Genomic DNA, 20,626 nt, shown 5'->3' with positions numbered 1-20,626 from the left:
CACTTCCCTGATTACAAGTGATGTTGAACATTAATAATGTAATTTTAAAAAAAGATTTATTTATTTATGCATACAAGAACAGGGGTACAGACCAGAGGCGTGGGGGGTGAGAGGATTCACAAGAGACCGAGTGGGGAACAGAACAGGCAGATTGACTGAAATACACTGCTGAGAGGAGCAGAGGGCAAGCCAGGAGAGGCCTACTGTGCCATGTGGGAAGCTCCCTGGCCTGTGATTGAACTCATGCTGCAGTGGCCACGGATAACTTCATGGATTGCGTCTTAACCCCTTGCACCACCAGTGAGGACCCTAATAATGCACTTTTAAAGAAAAGACATAAATATCAATCCTTTGGCGATGCCTTTAAATTCAATGCTTTCCCACTAAAGTACTGATAAAGTAATATAGGAAACAAATAGTAGATACTGGCACATGGGATCTCTGGGCCTGTTGCAAATCACGCATCTCCATGTACTGAAAGGGCATAAGGAATTTCTGATCCTTCCCCCAGGCATATTCTAGCAAAACATGTAGATTGCTGACTTGTTTATGAAGATTTTCAGGACTCATAACTAGTCCGTTTATTTTACTAAGTAAGAATTTTGATCCTACTATGCCCCTGCCTGATAGGGAAACCAGTGTTCCAGATTGCTGCATAAACATCCTAGTCGTCTTGTCAGGACACCAATAGGGCAGGTTTAAAAGCATAGGCACTTATCAGCTCACCTTCTCATTCTGTTCTCTAAAACTCAACTTTTGAGTTGCTGTTAGCTAGAAAATTTCCTTTGAAAACTCAATTATCTGTGTATGTTTGTATTAACAAGTTGAGGAGTGACTGAATAAAGATATAAAGTCAGCCACAGTTGCTCAGAGGACTCTCTTGATAACCTTTAAGGGAAATCAAAATGATTCTTCCTACAAGCACATCCTGCATCCTGTGACCTACTTAGACAACTTTAAATTAACCTTACTTGTGAGGTGGAAAGATATATCAGTTTGGAATGCATTGTCTTTAATGAACAGAAAACCCAATTACAGTTGCTTAATCACATAAGGGTTTATTTATATCATGCAACATAAAGCCTGGAAGATAATAATGTGGAATTGTTGCATCAATTTAACATCCTTATAAGAAATCAAAGGACTTTTCATTTTACCACACTTTGTATATAGACCTTTGTTTGATGGTATTCATCTCATGGTTACAATTTTGCTGCTTCAATTCAATACCCATGTTAGAAAAAGGAAAATAGACTAAAGATATTCACTGGTTTCAGAAATTAGAACATGGATACTTTGTGGACACGTTATTCTCCCTACCACAGCCCACCCTCCACCTTCAGGTCTCCAGTGATTCACATCCACCCTACATAAAAATACATATATCCCAAGTCCCCAGAGATCTCACATCATTACAGTATCAACTAAGTTCATAATTTCATCTAAATCTCATCAACTCAGAAATTCCAACTTTCATCATCAAATTTTCTAAATTAGGTATGGGTGAGATGTGGCTATTAATCCTCACATAATTCCTCTGCATCTGTGGATCAGTGACACTGAAGAAACTACTCTCCATACTGTACAATGATGGTCAGGGTAATAGTTACAGACAATCCAGTTCAAAAAGAGAAAATGGAAAGTGAAATGGTGTTACTTGCTCCAGAAATATAGATATACTGCCAGGAAAACTATTTGCTTTCAAGGCCTGGGTTTGAAGCTTCCTCCTCAGTGTTACAAGTTTTGTCCTCTAAGTCATCCTCCATTTTTAATGAGAAGTTGTATGTGTTTTCAGCTAAGTAGTTCTGTTTTCTTTTTAATCCTGTGTTAGTTTTTAGTAAAAAAAAAAAAGTTATCAAAAAAAAAAAAGTTACCATCCAAGTCTATCATATGATACTATGGGGTGAGTCATATCTCCTTTGTCATGGCTAAGAATTGGTCAGGACCATTTGTTTTTTCCTATTTCTTTTCCATTCCCTGCTTTTAAGTCTCACAGCAATCCTTTAAGTATGTCTTCACTAGCAGAGTTGCTAACAACTTAGCAAAAGAGATGAGTAACTTTGTGAGGATATTATGGTTGTTCTAACAAAATTTTCTTTCTTCATATTTTTTCCCACTCAAGGCCTAAATCCAAAGGTTGTAGACATTGCATTTGGAGGACCACAGTCTCATAAATTAAATTGTTTCAAAATAGGCCAGGAGATATTTGGACCTAAGTAGTTTTTAATCAGTCTGTTTCTTACTTATAGGATTTGGGGTATAATAGCATTCTCTTATTTAATTCTCTGTTCCTTTCAGTTCAAGCTAATATTTCTGCTGGTATGGCATTTCACAGAACGTTCTGAGCTCCTTGTGTGAGTCCCATTGCAATACATAACATTACAGGTTCCAGGGATTAGAATGTGGACATTTTAGGGGACAGAATTCTGCCCACCACACCATTCTATAGCATCTGCAAAATTAAAAAACCCCTGGTGGTAGAGGATTCTGACAACAGACCTGATTATTTCTTCAAATCATACAACCGTCTCACTACCATACCCTTTAAAGAATAAGTCTTCCTTGGTTAACTATAACTCCAACTATTTATTGTCTTTCAAAGTCAACTAGAACAAGGTCATACAAAGGCAAGTAGATTTGTGGCATGCTGTGCCATCAAAAACTCTGCTAGGCCCATAAATTGGAGCTCACTTGAGCATTTTTCACCAATAGCACAGGGTAATTGCAAGTAATGTATTACTTGGTCCTAGAGTCTACTGACCTTGAGTATATAGGCACACTGTAAAAACTGTCAATCTCAGTATTAGTAGTCTGTTCAGGACTCCAAGCAGAATCCTAACTTCAGTTAGATATAAGGAAGACTCATAAGTCTTTCAGTATTTTTGAACTAGAAGAGTAGATGATAAATATTAGAGTAAGTCTAATGATTAACGGTGTGACTTTAAAATAAATATCATGAAATGATACACATTGCTGCCTAGTAGTGAGATGAAATTTCAAAGTTTGGAAGAAACTGAACATGATAAGTACTAATTATTCCATCCTAGACAGAAAAGCGTTGTAGAAAAGTCATAGCTGTGTAAATAATAAAAACTGAAAGTCTTTTAATTTCAAAATAAAGTGTGATAAGAAATCAGGCATCTTTTGTCATATGTGACAAATTTTAAATTTAGAGGGGGCCTCCCCTGGTGGTGCAAAGGTTGAGCGCTGGGCTGCAGGGCTGCCCACAGCCTCTGCAGCGCCAGTTCGTTCCCAGGAAGCCGGGGAGGGTCCCACAAAAAAAAAAAATTTAATTTAGAATTTTAAATTTTAAAATTAGAGTGATGTAATTTGAGAAGTTAACTTACATATTGTCCTTTAGAAATGAGTGCTAAAAATTTAATCACAATTATGACATTTCCTGATAGAAATTTTTACTAACAATACCTTATTTAGTAAAATAATTACAAGGCAACCAGAATATAAAACAAAGAGTAAGATTATTAAAGAAAATAGTAGAGTTAAAAGAAAAGCAATTAGAATTAAAGATTAGTATAGGATTGAAAGAAGAAACGTAAAGGTGAAGGAAACAAATAATGTAGGCAGTGGGAAAGTTCCAGATAGCTAAACTATTCTGGAATATTGGATTTTACAGATTTTCTCCCAAAGTCTTGACCTAGATATTAGGGAAGACAGGCTTCAAGAACTTGAACTCGTTGGTCCCTGAGCCCCCCGTCAGGCACACCTCATACTGGTAGCTGTGGGACAGCGTCCCGGCGCCGCCCACGTCCACCAGGCGGCCCGGGAAGGGGCCGTCGGGCCCCAGCGAGCCCGCGCGCGCGCCGGCCCCGCGCCTCCCGCACAGGCGCGCGGCCGCGAAGGCGAGCGCGCACAGGAGGAAGAGCGACGACACGGCGGCCAGCGCCACCACCAGGGACGCGGTGAGGCGGTCGGCCTGCGCGGCGGGCGGCGGCGCGTCGGGCGGCGGCAGGTAGGGCTGCGAGAAGCCGTCGACCAGCAGCACGTGCAGCGTGACGCTGGCCGACAGCGGCGGCTCGCCGTTGTCCTTGACCAGCACGACCAGCCGGTGCTTGGGCGCGTCGCGCTCGCCCAGCGGCCTGGCGGTGCGCACCTCGCCGTTGTGCGCCCACACGCCGAACAGCCCGGGCTCCGTGGCCCTGAGCAGCTGGAACGACAGCCAGGCGTTCTGGCCCGCGTCGCCGTCCACCGCCACCACCTTGGTGACCAGGTAGCCCGCGTCGGCCGCGCGCGGCACCAGCTCGGGGCAGGGCGCCGAGGCGTTGGGCGGCGGGTAGAGCACGGAGGGCGCGTTGTCGTTGGCGTCCTGCACCACGACGCGCACCCGCGCCTGGCCGCTGAGCGCGGGCGAGCCGCGGTCCGTGGCGCCCACCAGGAAGTCGAAGGCGCGCAGCGCCTCGTAGTCGAGCGAGCGCAGCGCGAACAGCTGGCCGGTGTCGGCGTTGACGGCCACGAGCGCGGCGGGCGGCGGGTGCGCGCGGCCGGCGGGCAGCAGCGAGTAGGTGAGCTGCGCGTTGGAGCCCGCGTCGGCGTCGGTGGCGCGCACGCTGCCGATGTGCAGCGCGGGGCTGTTGTTCTCGCGCACCAGCAGCGTGTAGGCGCTCTGGCTGAAGGCGGGGGCGTTGTCGTTCACGTCGGACACCAGCACGGTGATGTGGTGCTGGGTGCTCAGCCTGGGGGTCCCCAAGTCCGTGACGGTGATTGTGATGTTGTACTCGGCCTGCCTTTCTCTGTCCAGCGCCGCATTTGTTACTAGGGTATAGAAATTCTCTTGAGATGGTTTCAGGAAGAAGGGGAGATCATCCTGTATGACGCAAATCATCCTCCCGTTGTCCCCTGAATCTCGGTCCCGAATCCTAAACAAAGCCACTTCGGTCTCAGGGGAATTTTCAGGAATAGGACTGGTAAGTGATGAAACAGTTATTTCTGGGAAGTTGTCATTAATATCTGTTACCTCAATGGAGACAGAGCATTTTCCAGAAAGCCCCCCACCATCAGTTGCCTCTATATCCAGCTCATAGGAGGATTTTGTCTCAAAATCTAGTTGTTTAATAAGTCGAACTTCTCCTGAAAGACTGTTCAGCTCAAAAGTTGTGCTTAACTCCTGTGAACTATAAAAAAGGGAGTATGCTATCTCTCCATTTGTCCCAGTGTCTAAATCATTAGCAGACACCTTGACAACCAGCGCCCCCACAGAGCTGTTCTCTGGGACTCGCACCTGGTAGAGCCCCTGTGCACACTCAGGGGCATTGTCATTGACATCCAAGACTGAGATGTGGACCTGGGCGGTTCCAGATCTAGGTGGAGAGCCGCCATCCAGCGCTGTGAGGGTTAATTTGAATTCTGCCTGTTCCTCTCTATCCAGCTCTTTGTCCAGGACCAGCTCTGGGTATTTCCTACCATCCCCCCGATTGCGGGTGAAAACATGGAAATGAGAGTTGGGGCTGATATTGTAGTTTTGGATGTTGTTGTTGCCCACGTCCAGGTCTTGGGCTTTTTTCAAAGAAAACACAGTGCCAGGAGCGCTGTTCTCTGGAATTTTCACCGTCATATCTCTTTCAGGAAACTCAGGAGAATGATCGTTTATATCTCTTACTAGTAGCTCAGCTTGAAATACTCCCATTGGTTTTTTCAGTAACACTTGGAAATGCATTATGCAAGGATCGGTGGGGCCGCACATTTTCTCCCGGTCCAGTTTCTCATTTAATATCAACTCCCCAGTCTGCAGATCAAGCTGCAAGGCGAGCTGGTTATCCTCAGAGACCACCCGGGCGCCCCGTGCAGCTAGCTCCTCCACTCCCAGCCTCAGGTCCTTGGCCAGGTTGGCCACTAAGGAGCTGCTCTCTGTTTCCTCCATCACGGAATAGCGGCGGGATTCCCAACCTGCCAGAGCCTCTCCCAGCAAGAAACAAAGAATAAAGACTTGCCTTTGTTTAGGAAAGCTCTCCCCTTTGGTATCCATCTTTACTTTCTGCAAGCAACTTTCCAGGAACAGTGGCTAGTTCTGTCTTAGTGCGCCAGGGGACTGAGACAGTGAAGGATCTCTCAGTCGGTAACCTCTCCGGAAATGTCGATGGGCAGCATTTGCTAGAGACTTACTGGTCTTGAGCTCAGCTCACAGACTTTCCTCAGGCTAGAGATCTGAGATAGAGCTCCTCAGAGCTGACTTTTTTGGTTTTTGACGCCTTAGCCTGCAGCGCCACCATGCGATATTTTAGAGAATCACAGCAAATGTATTCTCTATAATGAGGCCAGTTATTCGGAGTTTGGAATTGGTTTGGGGAGAGATGATGTATTCAGAAAACCATGCAACTACAATTTCTCATTCCTTCATTCAAAGAAATATTAATATCTGTTACTTAGTTCTGCAATACATCAGTTAACAACTCAGACATAATCCCTACCATCTAAAGCTTGTGTCTGGGTGGGTGCTGTGAAAATTGAGAAGTGAAAGAAGAATTAATAATGATCAGTAATGTAATCTTATAAAAATAATACATAACACATAAATAACACAATTGTGTTATTTCTTAAATGTTTCTCAGCAAAAACGAATGAATTCTTCTAGATTGCCTTTCAAATTCTAGGCAGTCTATATTCCAGAATTGTGGTTCCAATTATTGGAATTATATCAAAGAAAAAGTTACCATTAATTTCAGTGTAGGATACCATTTCTATGTAAGATTAGAGTTAGGTTTTATGAAATGGGAAAGTGCATATGAGGGCACTACCTATGTCTTTTACCCTGCTTATTCTCCTTAGCACTGATCACAACCTGCTATCGCTTATAGGTGCATATTTAATAGTTTCTTGTCTGTGTCATCCTGGAGTTCCAGAACTATATTTTGTTTTACATCCCTCTAGAACTTCTAGTCCCTCACACACATCAGATGCTGAGCAAATGTTTGTTGGCTAGATCAATTTATAAATCACAATCTTAAAATTATGATAGATTTTCCTCTTAATATAGGAGCTCCCATTTTTGTTGGTATCCTAGTTCATTATATGAGCTGGATAAACAAGATAGCATGTTCCCATATAGCTATAGCCTATGTCTTTTAAAATAGTATTTTTAATAATTCAGAATGAACTAAAATGTTTCTTCATTAACTACAGAGTTTTAAAAAGAAAGCACATGACAAGACTATAATGATCCTACAAATAAGAACACATTCTACATTGCCAGTGTTATTTCACATTAATGCTATTGTGATAGTAATGAACATTTCCAAAACTCTTGTAGAGTTTTCTAACAATTTCTCTTAAATACTCTCAAGACTATATAATTTGGGAATATCTATAAATTCTTCTGAAAATTATATAGTCTAACAAAAGCTTGTGCTTGTCACTATATGGTACTAATAGTCCACAGACTTTTTATTCCAGATATTATTAATACAAGCCATAATTTTAAAAACCTCAAATTGATAGTAAGGGCTATCCATGCAAGAATATCTATACATGTTTTTGACAACAAGGGGGAAAATCCATTTGTTTATTTTAACCTGAGGGAAATTTATTTAGAGAGTACATTTTGTTTCCAAAAACCCAAGGGAGAATGCAGATTTAGGAGCAACTGGAAAATCTACAACAAGGCTGCTCTTTAAGGCATCTCGGTACTTCTTGTCTCTAAGTGGATTTACTTTCTGTGCTGCTTTCCATGTATTTAGCTAACATGATATCACTTTCTGGTTAGTTTCTTATAGAGGTACTATTTTATATCTGGTTTATAAAGTATATTTTAAGACAGATCAGTATATCTAACACTTTGCCTGACTGAAATCACAGAGGGAGAAAGGTTATATTGGGTTGACATATTTTTTTCCTATATTTCTCAAGGAAAAATGCATCATGACTCTTCTGACAACCTAATATATATATTATACACACCATTATGTACACCATTATATTATACACACCATATATACATTATATATAATGTATATATTATACATTTAAAATGTATTTTATTTTATTTTATTTTTTTAAAGAATGTGATTTTATTTTATTTTTTTTAAAGAGGTATGTATTTTTATTTATTTGTTTGTTTGTTTATGTATACATGCACTGGGTAGTCAGAAGTGCGGGAGGGTGAGAGAATTCACCAGAGCCAGAGCGGGGAGCAGAGCAGGCAGAAGAACTGAAGTACACTGCTGAGGGGAGCAGCGGGCAGCGGGCGGCAGGGGAGGTCTGCGCGCCATGTGGGACCCTCCTCCAGTGGCTGGAGAGCAGCTGGGGATCGAACCAGTGCCGCAGAGGCCGCGGGCAGCTTCGCAACCCAGCACTCAACCGCTGCGCCACCGGGGAGGCCCTAAAATGTATTTTAAACACATTTATTTTATTTTATTTTTTTAAATAGAGGCATGTTTTTATTTATTTATTTATTATGTTTGTTTGTTTGTTTGTTTTGTTTATACATGCACTGGGTACAGTCAGAGGCGCGGGAGGGTGAGAGATTTCACCAGAGCCAGAGTGGGGAGCAGAGCAGGCAGAAGGACTGAAGCACACTGCTGAGGGGAGCAGCGGGTGGCCAGGAGAGGTCTGCGCACCATGTGGGATCCTCCTCCGGTGGCCAGGGAGCAGCCGGGGATCGAACCGGCGCCGCAGAGGCCGCGGGCAGCTTTGCAACCCAGCGCTCAACCGCTGCACCACCGGGGAGGCCCTAAACACATTTATTTTAAATGACTGCAACAGTACCCTCCAACTGATGAAAAGAGGAGTTTCTAGGAAAAGATGGGGTGCGGGATAGAGATCACGTATCTATTACTTAAATATCATGAATAACCTGATAATATTTCAATGATATTCATAAATACTGAAAGTCTATATTAAGAGAGAAAAAGCCACTAAGTATGGGGTAAAATACACGGTTTAATAAAAGTTTAACACTACAATGAAACAAAAACCATGCAAATTTTGTAGACTATCCATTAAAAAGGTTAAGAATGGCAAGCATAATGTCCAATTGAACATAAGATATGCTCATAATTCATAGTATTTGCATCATGCTTTTCTCTGAAGTAACCACAAGCATCAAAACTTTAAGAAGAGTTTTGGAAAACAATGGGACTGGAGTAATTTTCAAATCAATGGCTTTTGACTTTGAAAAATTGATAAATTGAACAAATATTCATGATTTTTTCAATAATAAAGTCAAGTTGAAGGTTATATTGTCTATATCAAAATGGAAATGATAAAAATACAGAGTATGTAAGTGTATAAACAAGGACAATTTCTAATCTCCCCACTAGAAAATGAAATCAGGAGGGGAAAAAAACAAACACCCAAGAAATTACATTTGAGCCAGAAAAGGTAATGAGAACTTAGAGTATTAGGTAATATTGACACTTCATCCTGCATGTTCTAAAATCAACAAATTCCTAATAGAACCCAAAACCACTTACAAAGTTTGAGTTGTCCTCCACATCATTGACAGAACTCTGGTGTGCAGGGTCAACGGACTTCAGAAACTTGAACTCGTTGGTTCCTGAGCCCCCCGTCAGGCACACCTCATACTGGTAGCTGTGGGACAGCGTCCCGGCGCCGCCCACGTCCACCAGGCGGCCCGGCAAGGGGCCGTCGGGCCCCAGCGAGCCCGCGCGCGCGCCGGCCCCGCGCCTCCCGCACAGGCGCGCGGCCGCGAAGGCGAGCGCGCACAGGAGGAAGAGCGACGACACGGCGGCCAGCGCCACCACCAGGGACGCGGTGAGGCGGTCGGCCTGCGCGGCGGGCGGCGGCGCGTCGGGCGGCGGCAGGTAGGGCTGCGAGAAGCCGTCGACCAGCAGCACGTGCAGCGTGACGCTGGCCGACAGCGGCGGCTCGCCGTTGTCCTTGACCAGCACGACCAGCCGGTGCTTGGGCGCGTCGCGCTCGCCCAGCGGCCTGGCGGTGCGCACCTCGCCGTTGTGCGCCCACACGCCGAACAGCCCGGGCTCCGTGGCCCTGAGCAGCTGGAACGACAGCCAGGCGTTCTGGCCCGCGTCGCCGTCCACCGCCACCACCTTGGTGACCAGGTAGCCCGCGTCGGCCGCGCGCGGCACCAGCTCGGGGCAGGGCGCCGAGGCGTTGGGCGGCGGGTAGAGCACGGAGGGCGCGTTGTCGTTGGCGTCCTGCACCACGACGCGCACCCGCGCCTGGCCGCTGAGCGCGGGCGAGCCGCGGTCCGTGGCGCCCACCAGGAAGTCGAAGGCGCGCAGCGCCTCGTAGTCGAGCGAGCGCAGCGCGAACAGCTGGCCGGTGTCGGCGTTGACGGCCACGAGCGCGGCGGGCGGCGGGTGCGCGCGGCCGGCGGGCAGCAGCGAGTAGGTGAGCTGCGCGTTGGAGCCCGCGTCGGCGTCGGTGGCGCGCACGCTGCCGATGTGCAGCGCGGGGCTGTTGTTCTCGCGCACCAGCAGCGTGTAGGCGCTCTGGCTGAAGGCGGGGGCGTTGTCGTTCACGTCGGACACCAGCACGGTGATGTGGTGCTGGGTGCTCAGCCTGGGGGTCCCCAAGTCCGTGACGGTGATCGTGATGTTGTACTCGGCCTGCCTTTCTCTGTCCAGTGGACTTTCTGTTTCCAAAGTATAGTAGTTCTCAACAGAAGATTTTAGCAGGAACGGGAGGTCTTCTGGGATAGAACAAATCATCCTTCCATTGTCACCAGAGTCTCTGTCTCGGATACTGAAAACCATAACCACAATCTCAGGTATATTTTCTGGGATTGGACTGGTAATCGATGACACTGCGACTTCTGGAGCATTGTCATTCACATCCATTACCTGAATTCTAGCTGTTGATTTTCCAAAAAGTCCTCCCCCATCTGTGGCTTGAATGATTATTGAATATGATTCAGTTTTTTCAAAATCCAAGGATGCTTTTAAACCAACTTCTCCGGATTTTTTATTAATTTCAAATGTCTTACGAATAAATTCGGAGGCATGGGAAAATGTATATACTATTTCCCCGTTTTTCCCCGAGTCTGAATCCCAAGCTGACACGGTGACCACCAGTGAGCCTAGTGCGCTATTCTCTGGAATTGTCACCTCATAAAATGGCTGCTCAAACTCAGGAGAGTTGTCGTTAATGTCCACCACCACTACCCTGACTGAGGCAGTCCCAGACCTGGGTGGAGATCCGCCATCCAGAGCAGTGAGGATGAAACTGAGCTCTGACTGCTCTTCATAATCCAGTGCCTTGTCTAGAACTAATTCTGGGTATTTCCTATTGTCTGGATTTACTCTCATTTTAATGTGGAAATGAGAGTTGGGGCTTATAGTGTAGCTTTTTAAAGCATTGATTCCTACATCTAAATCCGTGGCACTTTCCAGTAAGAACACAGCACCCGCAGGACTATTTTCTGGGATTTCTAGGAGCATTTCTTTTTCTAAGAAAATGGGAGAGTGGTCATTTATGTCCCTGACCTGGAGCTCAATCCGTAAAAACTGCAAGGGGTTTTTCATTAATACCTGGAAATTCAGTACACAGGGCTCCGTGGAGCTGCAGAGTTCCTCCCGATCCAGAGCTTCACTTAAGAGCAAATCCCCTGTGTTTACGTCCAGCTGCAAAAGCTGCTTGTTATCATTGGAGACCACCCGAGCTTCCCTTGAGAATAGCTCACCCACTTCCAGTCCTAGTTCCTTTGCCAAATTGCCCACAAAGGTCCCACTCTGCATTTCCTCTGCCACTGAAAAGCGTCTAAACTCTGAACCTGACTGAGACAATCCCAGCAAAACAAAGAGAAGTAGGACTTGCCTTAGCGTTAGAGTACATGCTCCTCTGTCCGCCATAGCTGTGCTCCCAAAAGCTTCCTGCAGAATTGTTCCAGCGCCACTTCACAATTCTGAGAAATGTGCTCCTAGTATGTCCACCAAATCTTCAGAGGCCCAAGGATTTTAAACCCTGTTGAACAGCTTCTAGTTCACCCCTTAAAGGCTTGTTCTTTCTGTTTTCCCAATACTCTGTGTGCACTGGCTAACAGTGTCCAGGACGTCATCCAAGGGTAGGTTCCCCCCCCCCCGGAAATATTATCCTGCAGCGCCACCATGTGTCTCCGCAAATTCTCAGCGTTTGGAGAAAGCTACTTAAGTTCCATTCACATAAATGTCTCTCAGAAACAATTAAGTGTTTTATGTATGGTGTCTACTTGATGAGGAATCTTTTCTATCTTCTGTATAATTTATAGTTTGTGATGCTGTTAAAATTTGCTTTAAATCATTTAAGTATCCCTCCCCACTCTTAAGTACAACCCTAAGTACTCAATTGTTTGAAAATAGAAATACAACATGTGACTCCAGCCCCCAAAGCTGGTAATCTTTCTGAGAAGATTGAAAACTTGAAAGAAAGCATATGACTTTTAACTGAAAAAAATTCTATCATTATTGGCCATCTTGAAGTGGTAATGAAAGGGTAAGTGTACATGATTCACTCCAGAAGGCCTCTCAGAGGATATGAAACTGCATTAACCAGGAAACGGAACACATGTAGATGGTGTTATATAGCACTAGGCATTTCTATAGATTTCCTGGTTAGCAATGAACTGTCCACTGGGTGAAAATGAAGAATGGGTGAGACACATTTTGTAAATCCATAACCTAGTTTAGTCTCTCATAATTTACAAAATATTTAATAAGTATACAAGCACAGCAGGTAAGTTTTAAAGTTTGTTTACTTCTAAGTCTGAGTTCCCTCAGGTTCCCATGACTTATTTCAGCTACAACTATGGTCAATGATTTCTTTTTGAGCACAGGAAGAGAGAATGAATGAGAATCTCTTTTTCAAATCTGAGAACTAAAATTTAGTTTACTATTATAAGACCAACTAAGATCATATATCAACTGGTAGAACCATCATTTTCCCAAGAGGTATGGAATTATAGGTAGAGATTTTAGTCTCAGAATCTGAAGGCCTTTCTTTGGCCTTTGCTTTGTTATAATCCTATCCAAGACCATCTCTTAAATTTTGGCTAGTTTCAATCTAAGCCAAAGTGTAGTTGCTACAATATTATTGGAAATCAATACTAGGAGCTCATCAATGATGTCCTCTGCAAAAAGTTCTCAAAAGTGCTCTCAAGAATTGGGTGGAGGGGAGATCTAATAAGTTTGCATTTTTTAATATTAAGTTCAAAATACATTCCTTAAAATGTAAGCTAGATATGTGGTTGACAAGACAATCATTTTAAAGGAGTAGAAATAAAAAAGTAGGCATATTGACTACACATTATCCCTCCTCCTTTTAAGTTAGTCACAAAAATGATAGAAAAAAGTAATAAACATGATATGGATTAATAAAAAGTTAGGATGTAAAAGTTAACACACATATTTAATGACAGAAAACAGATGGAAGAGTGGTTAACAGTTCCATTTCTTGGAATGGCTAAAGTTCCTGCATTAGACATGTTTATAAGAAACTGGTGGTCTTGCTTTATATAATTCCATTTAAATATAAAATTAGGGCCTCCCTGATGGTGCAAGAGGTTAGAGCACCATACTATGAAGCAATCTGCAGCCTCAGCAGCATGAGTTTGATCCCCAGCCAGGGAGCAACCCATGGGGTGAGGCAGACATCTCCTGTCTCATCTGCTGCTCCCTTCAGCAGTGTATTTCAGTCAGTCTGACTGTTCTCTTCCCATTGTCTCTGGTGAATCCTCTCACCCCCACCATATCTCTGGCCTGCACCCCAGCTCTTGTATGCATAAACAAATAAATCTTAAAAAAATAAATAAATACAAAATTAGGAGGAACCAAGTACATATAAAGACTGAAGTCAGTTAGGAATTTATAAAGAAGGTATTAGCTGAAAGTATTTATTTAAGAGAGTTGAATTCTCTGATCATCTTCATATTCAGGAAAGTAATTCAATCAAGGCCAAAGAATGTAAAGTTTATCCCATAGAAACTATGCACTATCTCTAGTTTTATGCAGCACTAAGTATAAGTACAGGGTATGAAACTAAAAGTATGGAGATTAAGAAAAACTTTGCATCCTGAATGGTGAGATTCCTGGTCCTTCTCATGCAATAGTCTTGATTACAGGGCACAAAATATATGCCTGGCCCCCTCCCTAATTTTCCCTCACACAGAAATATTGTAGAATTCTAACCTAGGTAATGTGAAAAGCTCAGGTGAAGTCATACACATCCTGTTATTTGTGTGTTTCCCAAGGTGATAACCCTATCCTAGCATTTTACATTGGAGTGAAGCCCTGCCATCAGCAGGACTCATGTGTGCACAAAGAGCCAGCTGTTAGCACTATGACATCTAATTACTCTTAAATATGAGAAGGTAGCCAACGACCATAGATATTTGAGAAAATACCTAAATGTGACATAAAAAAGAACAAGCCAACCACCATCAAAATCCAAAGCAAACAAATAAAAAGGAGCAGGAGAAAACAGAAGAAAGCTTTATAAACTGATTAATTTTCCCAGAGTAGTAAGATCTAGTAAGAGCTAATAATACTTATTATTTACTGTGCTACTATTTGACAAAATTATCTTCTCTGTGACTCATTCTCATTTTAAAATGAATATATACAAGTTTTTACTGCATAATGCATTTTTGCATAATACATTTTAAAAGAATAAATAGGTTAATTATTGATGAAATAATATTATTATTTATTTTAAATAAATATTATTTATTAATTATTGATGAAATAATATTACCTTTACAAGTCTATAACAGGATGAGATGAAAAACACTCAGAGACCTCTTAAAAATAAATATTTGTCTAACAAAAATGTAAAAATAAGAATTGGAATAAAATAAATTGTCCAAAAAGTAGAACAAAAGACAAAGAGAAAATAAGAAAGAAAAAAAAATCCTACAGTCTTAGAGGCTCTCAATCCAGAAGATCCAATAGCTAATGAGATTATGGTTAAATGTAGAATGTAGAAGATTCAAGGAAGAAATTTTGGTAAAAACCTAAGAAAATTTCACAGAACTAAAAGCAAGAGTCTAAATAGTTAATAGCATAAATCCCTCTGACCAAATAAACAAATACTGAGACTAATATATTTTCAGCATGACAGAAAAGTTTCCAAATGCTTCCAGAATGAAAAAAAAAGGGGTAACATTAAATAAAATAGGAATCATAATGGAGTCAGCCTTTTGAACACTCTATATGAAATCAGTAAAAAGAACACTGCTTTCAGAATTTAAGGGAAAATTGTTTGCAACTTAAGAATTTCATACGCAGTTAAATTACCAATAAAAAAGCAATGACAAATACAATATTATCAAAAGGCAAGGCCTCAAAAATGTTTACCTCTGCATCCATTTTTATTCTGGTTTTGAGAGATGTGTATCAGTTAATAAATTAACAAGAATATACAGTATCTTGTAAAAAACAAACACACAACTACTTGTCCTAAGGTGAGAACCTAAAGAAATAAAACAAAGATACATAGAGATTTGGATGAAAGAATCTAGATAATAAATATTATTGATAGATATCTGAATTTTTTAATATTTAAGGAGAAATAATGGTATTCAAATAATAAATTTGGAAAATCAACACCAGTAAAAAGAAAACAATGGGGCCTCCCCGGTGGCACAGCCGGTTGAGCGCTAGGTTGCAAGGCTGCCCGCAGCCTCTACAGTGCCAGTTTGATTCCCGGCCGCTGGGTGAGGGTCCCTCATGGTGCACAGGCCTCGCCTGCTGCCCGCTACCCCCCTTAGCAGTGTACTTCGTCACTCTGCCTGTTGTGCTCTCCATTCTGGCTCTGGTGAATTCTCTCACCCTCCCGTGTGCCTCTGATTGTACCCAGTGCTTGCATAAATAAATAAATAAATAAATAGATAGATAGATAAATAAATAAATAAATGAATGAATGAATAAATAAATCTTAAAAAAAAGTAAAAGGAATTGTCATCTCTAAAAGATTTCTTCAACAGAGAAAATGTAACTAATGCTACATTCTAATATGTATTTTAAAAATAATTTTAGCACTTATAGACAAAAACTCCTATTTTAAACCTGACAACATTATTAGGAGAATAGGAAAGGAAATGTTCAATTTTTATGTGTTTTAGTTGGAAAGTAAGAATTTCAAATCTTTTTACATAATAGGAAGAAGTGATTAAAGTATAAAGCCAAATGCCAAAATATTGCAGTATAAACATTTACTAAAAAATACATCACTTCTAGAGGAATCACATTGTAGAAGGGGTGGGTCACTAAAATTTTATTTTTAGTTCAATTTGACTTAAATTGCATATTTACAAAATAAAATGAAAAGTGAGTATCTTTTTGAGTTGGTCAATATTCACACACACACGTTTTTCAAAATGTTCTTATCTATATTCATTTTCATGCAGTTCATTATTTTTGTTTGAATTTTGGGCATGACCTGTTTTATATATCAGCAAAAGAAGTGAACAATGGAAAATATTAACTGAGTCAGAGTAATGTATAGAAAGAAAGTGAAACAATAATATGGGCACAAGATATTATTGGAGTCCAATATCCTTCAAAAAATAACCTGCTTCATTTTATCATAAACAGAATAATAGAAATATTTCTTTTAAGATACTAGATGACATGGTTTTTTAATATGATTAAAGAGAACACTGAATAAGGTCAGAATTAATGTGTGTATTACATGAAGGAAGTATTACATAATTAGTATGATGACAGGCAGTCTATGAAATACACTGGGAGAAACTCAAAACCCCAGTTATTGAGAAATAACCAATTCCTTATACATTTTGAAAGAATTAAACCTTATTATTTAGAAATGGGTGCTATTAAAGCTAACTGTAGATTAAGGCAAAGAATATGAAATAATATAGCAAAAACATAGATTTTATGCTACTTTAATTTAGCTTGATGCTGCATAATCATTTAACCTGGAGTTTTAAAACTACTATTAATGCGGTGGTTAAAAAAGAAAACATGAATAGAATTTCTTACTGAAAAGTAAATCCAAAGTTATTTGAAAAGTTGGGGTTCTCTTCAGTATTACTCCCAGCGGGCTGTGCTTGGATGTTGGAGAGAATTGGCTTCAAGAACTTGAACTCGTTGGTCCCTGAGCCCCCCGTCAGGCACACCTCATACTGGTAGCTGTGGGACAGCGTCCCGGCGCCGCCCACGTCCACCAGGCGGCCCGGCAAGGGGCCGTCGGGCCCCAGCGAGCCCGCGCGCGCGCCGGCCCCGCGCCTCCCGCACAGGCGCGCGGCCGCGAAGGCGAGCGCGCACAGGAGGAAGAGCGACGACACGGCGGCCAGCGCCACCACCAGGGACGCGGTGAGGCGGTCGGCCTGCGCGGCGGGCGGCGGCGCGTCGGGCGGCGGCAGGTAGGGCTGCGAGAAGCCGTCGACCAGCAGCACGTGCAGCGTGACGCTGGCCGACAGCGGCGGCTCGCCGTTGTCCTTGACCAGCACGACCAGCCGGTGCTTGGGCGCGTCGCGCTCGCCCAGCGGCCTGGCGGTGCGCACCTCGCCGTTGTGCGCCCACACGCCGAACAGCCCGGGCTCCGTGGCCCTGAGCAGCTGGAACGACAGCCAGGCGTTCTGGCCCGCGTCGCCGTCCACCGCCACCACCTTGGTGACCAGGTAGCCCGCGTCGGCCGCGCGCGGCACCAGCTCGGGGCAGGGCGCCGAGGCGTTGGGCGGCGGGTAGAGCACGGAGGGCGCGTTGTCGTTGGCGTCCTGCACCACGACGCGCACCCGCGCCTGGCCGCTGAGCGCGGGCGAGCCGCGGTCCGTGGCGCCCACCAGGAAGTCGAAGGCGCGCAGCGCCTCGTAGTCGAGCGAGCGCAGCGCGAACAGCTGGCCGGTGTCGGCGTTGACGGCCACGAGCGCGGCGGGCGGCGGGTGCGCGCGGCCGGCGGGCAGCAGCGAGTAGGTGAGCTGCGCGTTGGAGCCCGCGTCGGCGTCGGTGGCGCGCACGCTGCCGATGTGCAGCGCGGGGCTGTTGTTCTCGCGCACCAGCAGCGTGTAGGCGCTCTGGCTGAAGGCGGGGGCGTTGTCGTTCACGTCGGACACCAGCACGGTGATGTGGTGCTGGGTGCTCAGCCTGGGGGTCCCCAAGTCCGTGACGGTGATCGTGATGTTGTACTCGGCCTGCCTTTCTCTGTCCAGGGCTCCTTCTGTCACCACTGTGTAGAAGTTCTTGACTGAAGGCTTTAGAAGAAAGGGAAGGTCATCCTGGATGGACGAAATAGTTTTCCCATTGTCTCCGGAATCCGGATCTGATACACTGAAAACAGCAACTACAATCTCAGGCGAGTTTTCTGGGATGGGGCTGGTGAATGCAGACATCGTCACTTCTGGGGGGTTATCATTCACATCCAGCACCTGCAGAAGAAGAGTGCATTTTCCTGAAAGACCTCCCCCATCAGTGGCCTTGATGTCCACTTCGTAAGACAGAGTTGTTTCAAAATCTACTTGTTTTTTCAGTCGAATTTCGCCTGTTATAGGATTTACCTCCAAAATCTTACTAATATCTTCTGAAGGCTGGAAGAGCGTGTATGTTATTTTCCCATTGACGCCACTGTCCAAATCCGTGGCGGAGACGGTGACAACCAGAGAGCCCAAGGGGCTGTTCTCGGGAATATGCACTGTGTAGAGCGGCTGTCCAAATTGAGGGGCGTTATCATTGCTGTCCACCACTTCAACGCGCACCTGCGCGGTCCCGTGCCGAGGCGGAGAGCCTCCATCCAGCGCGGTCAGGGTTAATGCGATTTCAGGCTCCTCCTCCCGATCTAGTTCTTTATCCAACACCAGTTCAGGGTATTTTCTGCCATCGCTGCGATTGCGAGTTAAAACCCGAAAATGGGAGTTGGGGCTGATTTTATAGGTCTGAACGTTGTTACTTCCTACATCCAAGTCCACCGCATTACTCAGAGGGAATATAATTCCTAGAGGACTGTTTTCTGGTATTTTTAGAGTCATATTTTTTTCAGTGAACACGGGAGAGTGGTCATTTATGTCTTTCACCCGCAGTTCAGCCTGAAATATCTCTAAAGGTTTTTCCATTAGCACTTGAAAATGTAGTAGGCAAGGTTCAGTGGGGCCGCATAGCTCCTCTCGATCTAGGTTCTCATTTATGAGCAAATCCCCAGTCTGAACATGAAACTGCAAATATTCTTTGTTCTCCTTGGAAATGATCCGTGCCCTGCGGGTGGACATCTCCGTTAACCCTAGCCCCAGATCTTTCTGCAGATTTGCCACAAAGGAGCCCCTTTCCATTTCTTCCACTACTGAATAAGGTCCCAGTTCGGCGCCCACCCCAGACATGCTGAGCAAAACAAAGAAAATTAGGACTTGCCTTTGTCTCAGATTGTGCTTCCATCCAATTTCCATTGCTCTTTTTTTGTAACTAGGTTCACGGGAACTTCTTCATATATTCCCAGGGCCTTAGTAGCTCTGTCCAGAAGGTCAGGACTGTGCCGCTAAATAGAGTTTTATTAAGAGGTTTCACACTCACTTTTGCTCTGGCTGAGAAAGCTATGGCTTAGCTTCCAGGCGGTCTGATACTGGGTGGATACTGGGGCTGCATAAGCAATTCTGTTTTCCTTCACCTTAACCTGCAGCGCCACCACGTGTTCGAACTGCATCTTACATGTTCTGGTTTAACATTGGATGCAAAATTCTCCTAAATGTATCATATTGATTGTGTAAACTGTGTTCTGTAATCTAAAAGGCTGAGTTCTGTTTTCATGTGGTTTCGTGCGTTTAGGTAGAGCTGTGTGTTGTTTCACAGGAGGAGTACATAGAGAAAATTGTCATTTATGTTATTGACTGTTTAAAGTGGGTGAGTGTTATTGATTAAATAAACATTTAATCTGAAAAGAAAGTACATTAAGGAGCAAAATTTTCCAAGTTCCAAGTTTCTGAAGTAACTTGGGAACAATTCCACAAGTACATATTTTTCAAGCTATGTACTATTGAGTTAGAAATGAGTGTATGCTGCAAAATTGCCATCAGTGGTGGTTCTGAAGAGAGCTCTGTTTAAAAGTATATTACTTCCTCTTCTTTCCAACACCTAAGCTTGAAGACTGAGTTTCCACTATTTTTAAATTATCAGAAGTGTTTTCCTGAATAGGTCGGTCTCAAGGTTTTGGGCTCTTTCCCCCCACGCTTAATCATGACACAATATGGTTTATTCTTTTATTTAAAAAAACAATTTTAATGAAATATAACCCACCCATTTGACGTGTAGAGTTATGTGGTTTTAAGGAAGAATGGTGCATCTCTTACCACTGTCAATTTTAGAACACTTTTATCACCTCAAAAGTCTTCACATCATTCCCTGTTCCTCCATCCCTTCTGCTTTGAGTCCTAATTAACCTCTAACTTACTTTCTATCTCTATATACTTCTCTATTCTGAGTGGAATAATTTATGTAGACTTTTGTGACTGGTTTCTTTCATTTAAGTTCATTCATGTTCTAGTAATTCATTCCACTTTGAGGTTCACTGTGAGACACATATTTTGAAGATCCCTTTGTTTGTTGATGGACTTTTGGGTTGTTTCCAACTTTTGCCTATTGTGAATAATGCTGCTGTAAACATTCATATATAGATATTTGTGTGGACTTATGTTTTCATTTTCTATGACTAGAATTGCTAGGTCATATGATATCTCTATGTTTAATTGAGGAACTGCTAGACTCTTCCAAAGTAAGTG

General features: G+C 43.4%; 1 protein-coding gene across 1 annotated transcript; it reads right to left on the bottom strand.

The window, feature by feature from the left end:
- Positions 1-3,655: 3,655 nt before the first annotated feature.
- LOC311183278 (protocadherin beta-13-like) lies at positions 3,656-19,300 on the bottom strand (the record flags this gene model as incomplete). Its single annotated transcript, XM_084252632.1, has 4 exons — positions 3,656-5,361; positions 11,159-11,804; positions 14,659-14,668; positions 16,908-19,300. The coding sequence occupies 4 exons, from the start codon at positions 19,298-19,300 to the stop codon at positions 3,656-3,658; spliced, it is 4,755 nt and encodes a 1,584-aa protein (XP_084108758.1).
- Between the last annotated feature and the right edge of the window lie 1,326 nt (positions 19,301-20,626).

This window comes from Talpa europaea (assembly GCF_964194135.1).
Source record: "Talpa europaea genome assembly, chromosome: 13".
In the NCBI taxonomy this organism is placed as follows: domain Eukaryota; kingdom Metazoa; phylum Chordata; class Mammalia; order Eulipotyphla; family Talpidae; genus Talpa; species Talpa europaea.
This window is presented reverse-complemented; position numbering and strand designations above follow the sequence as displayed.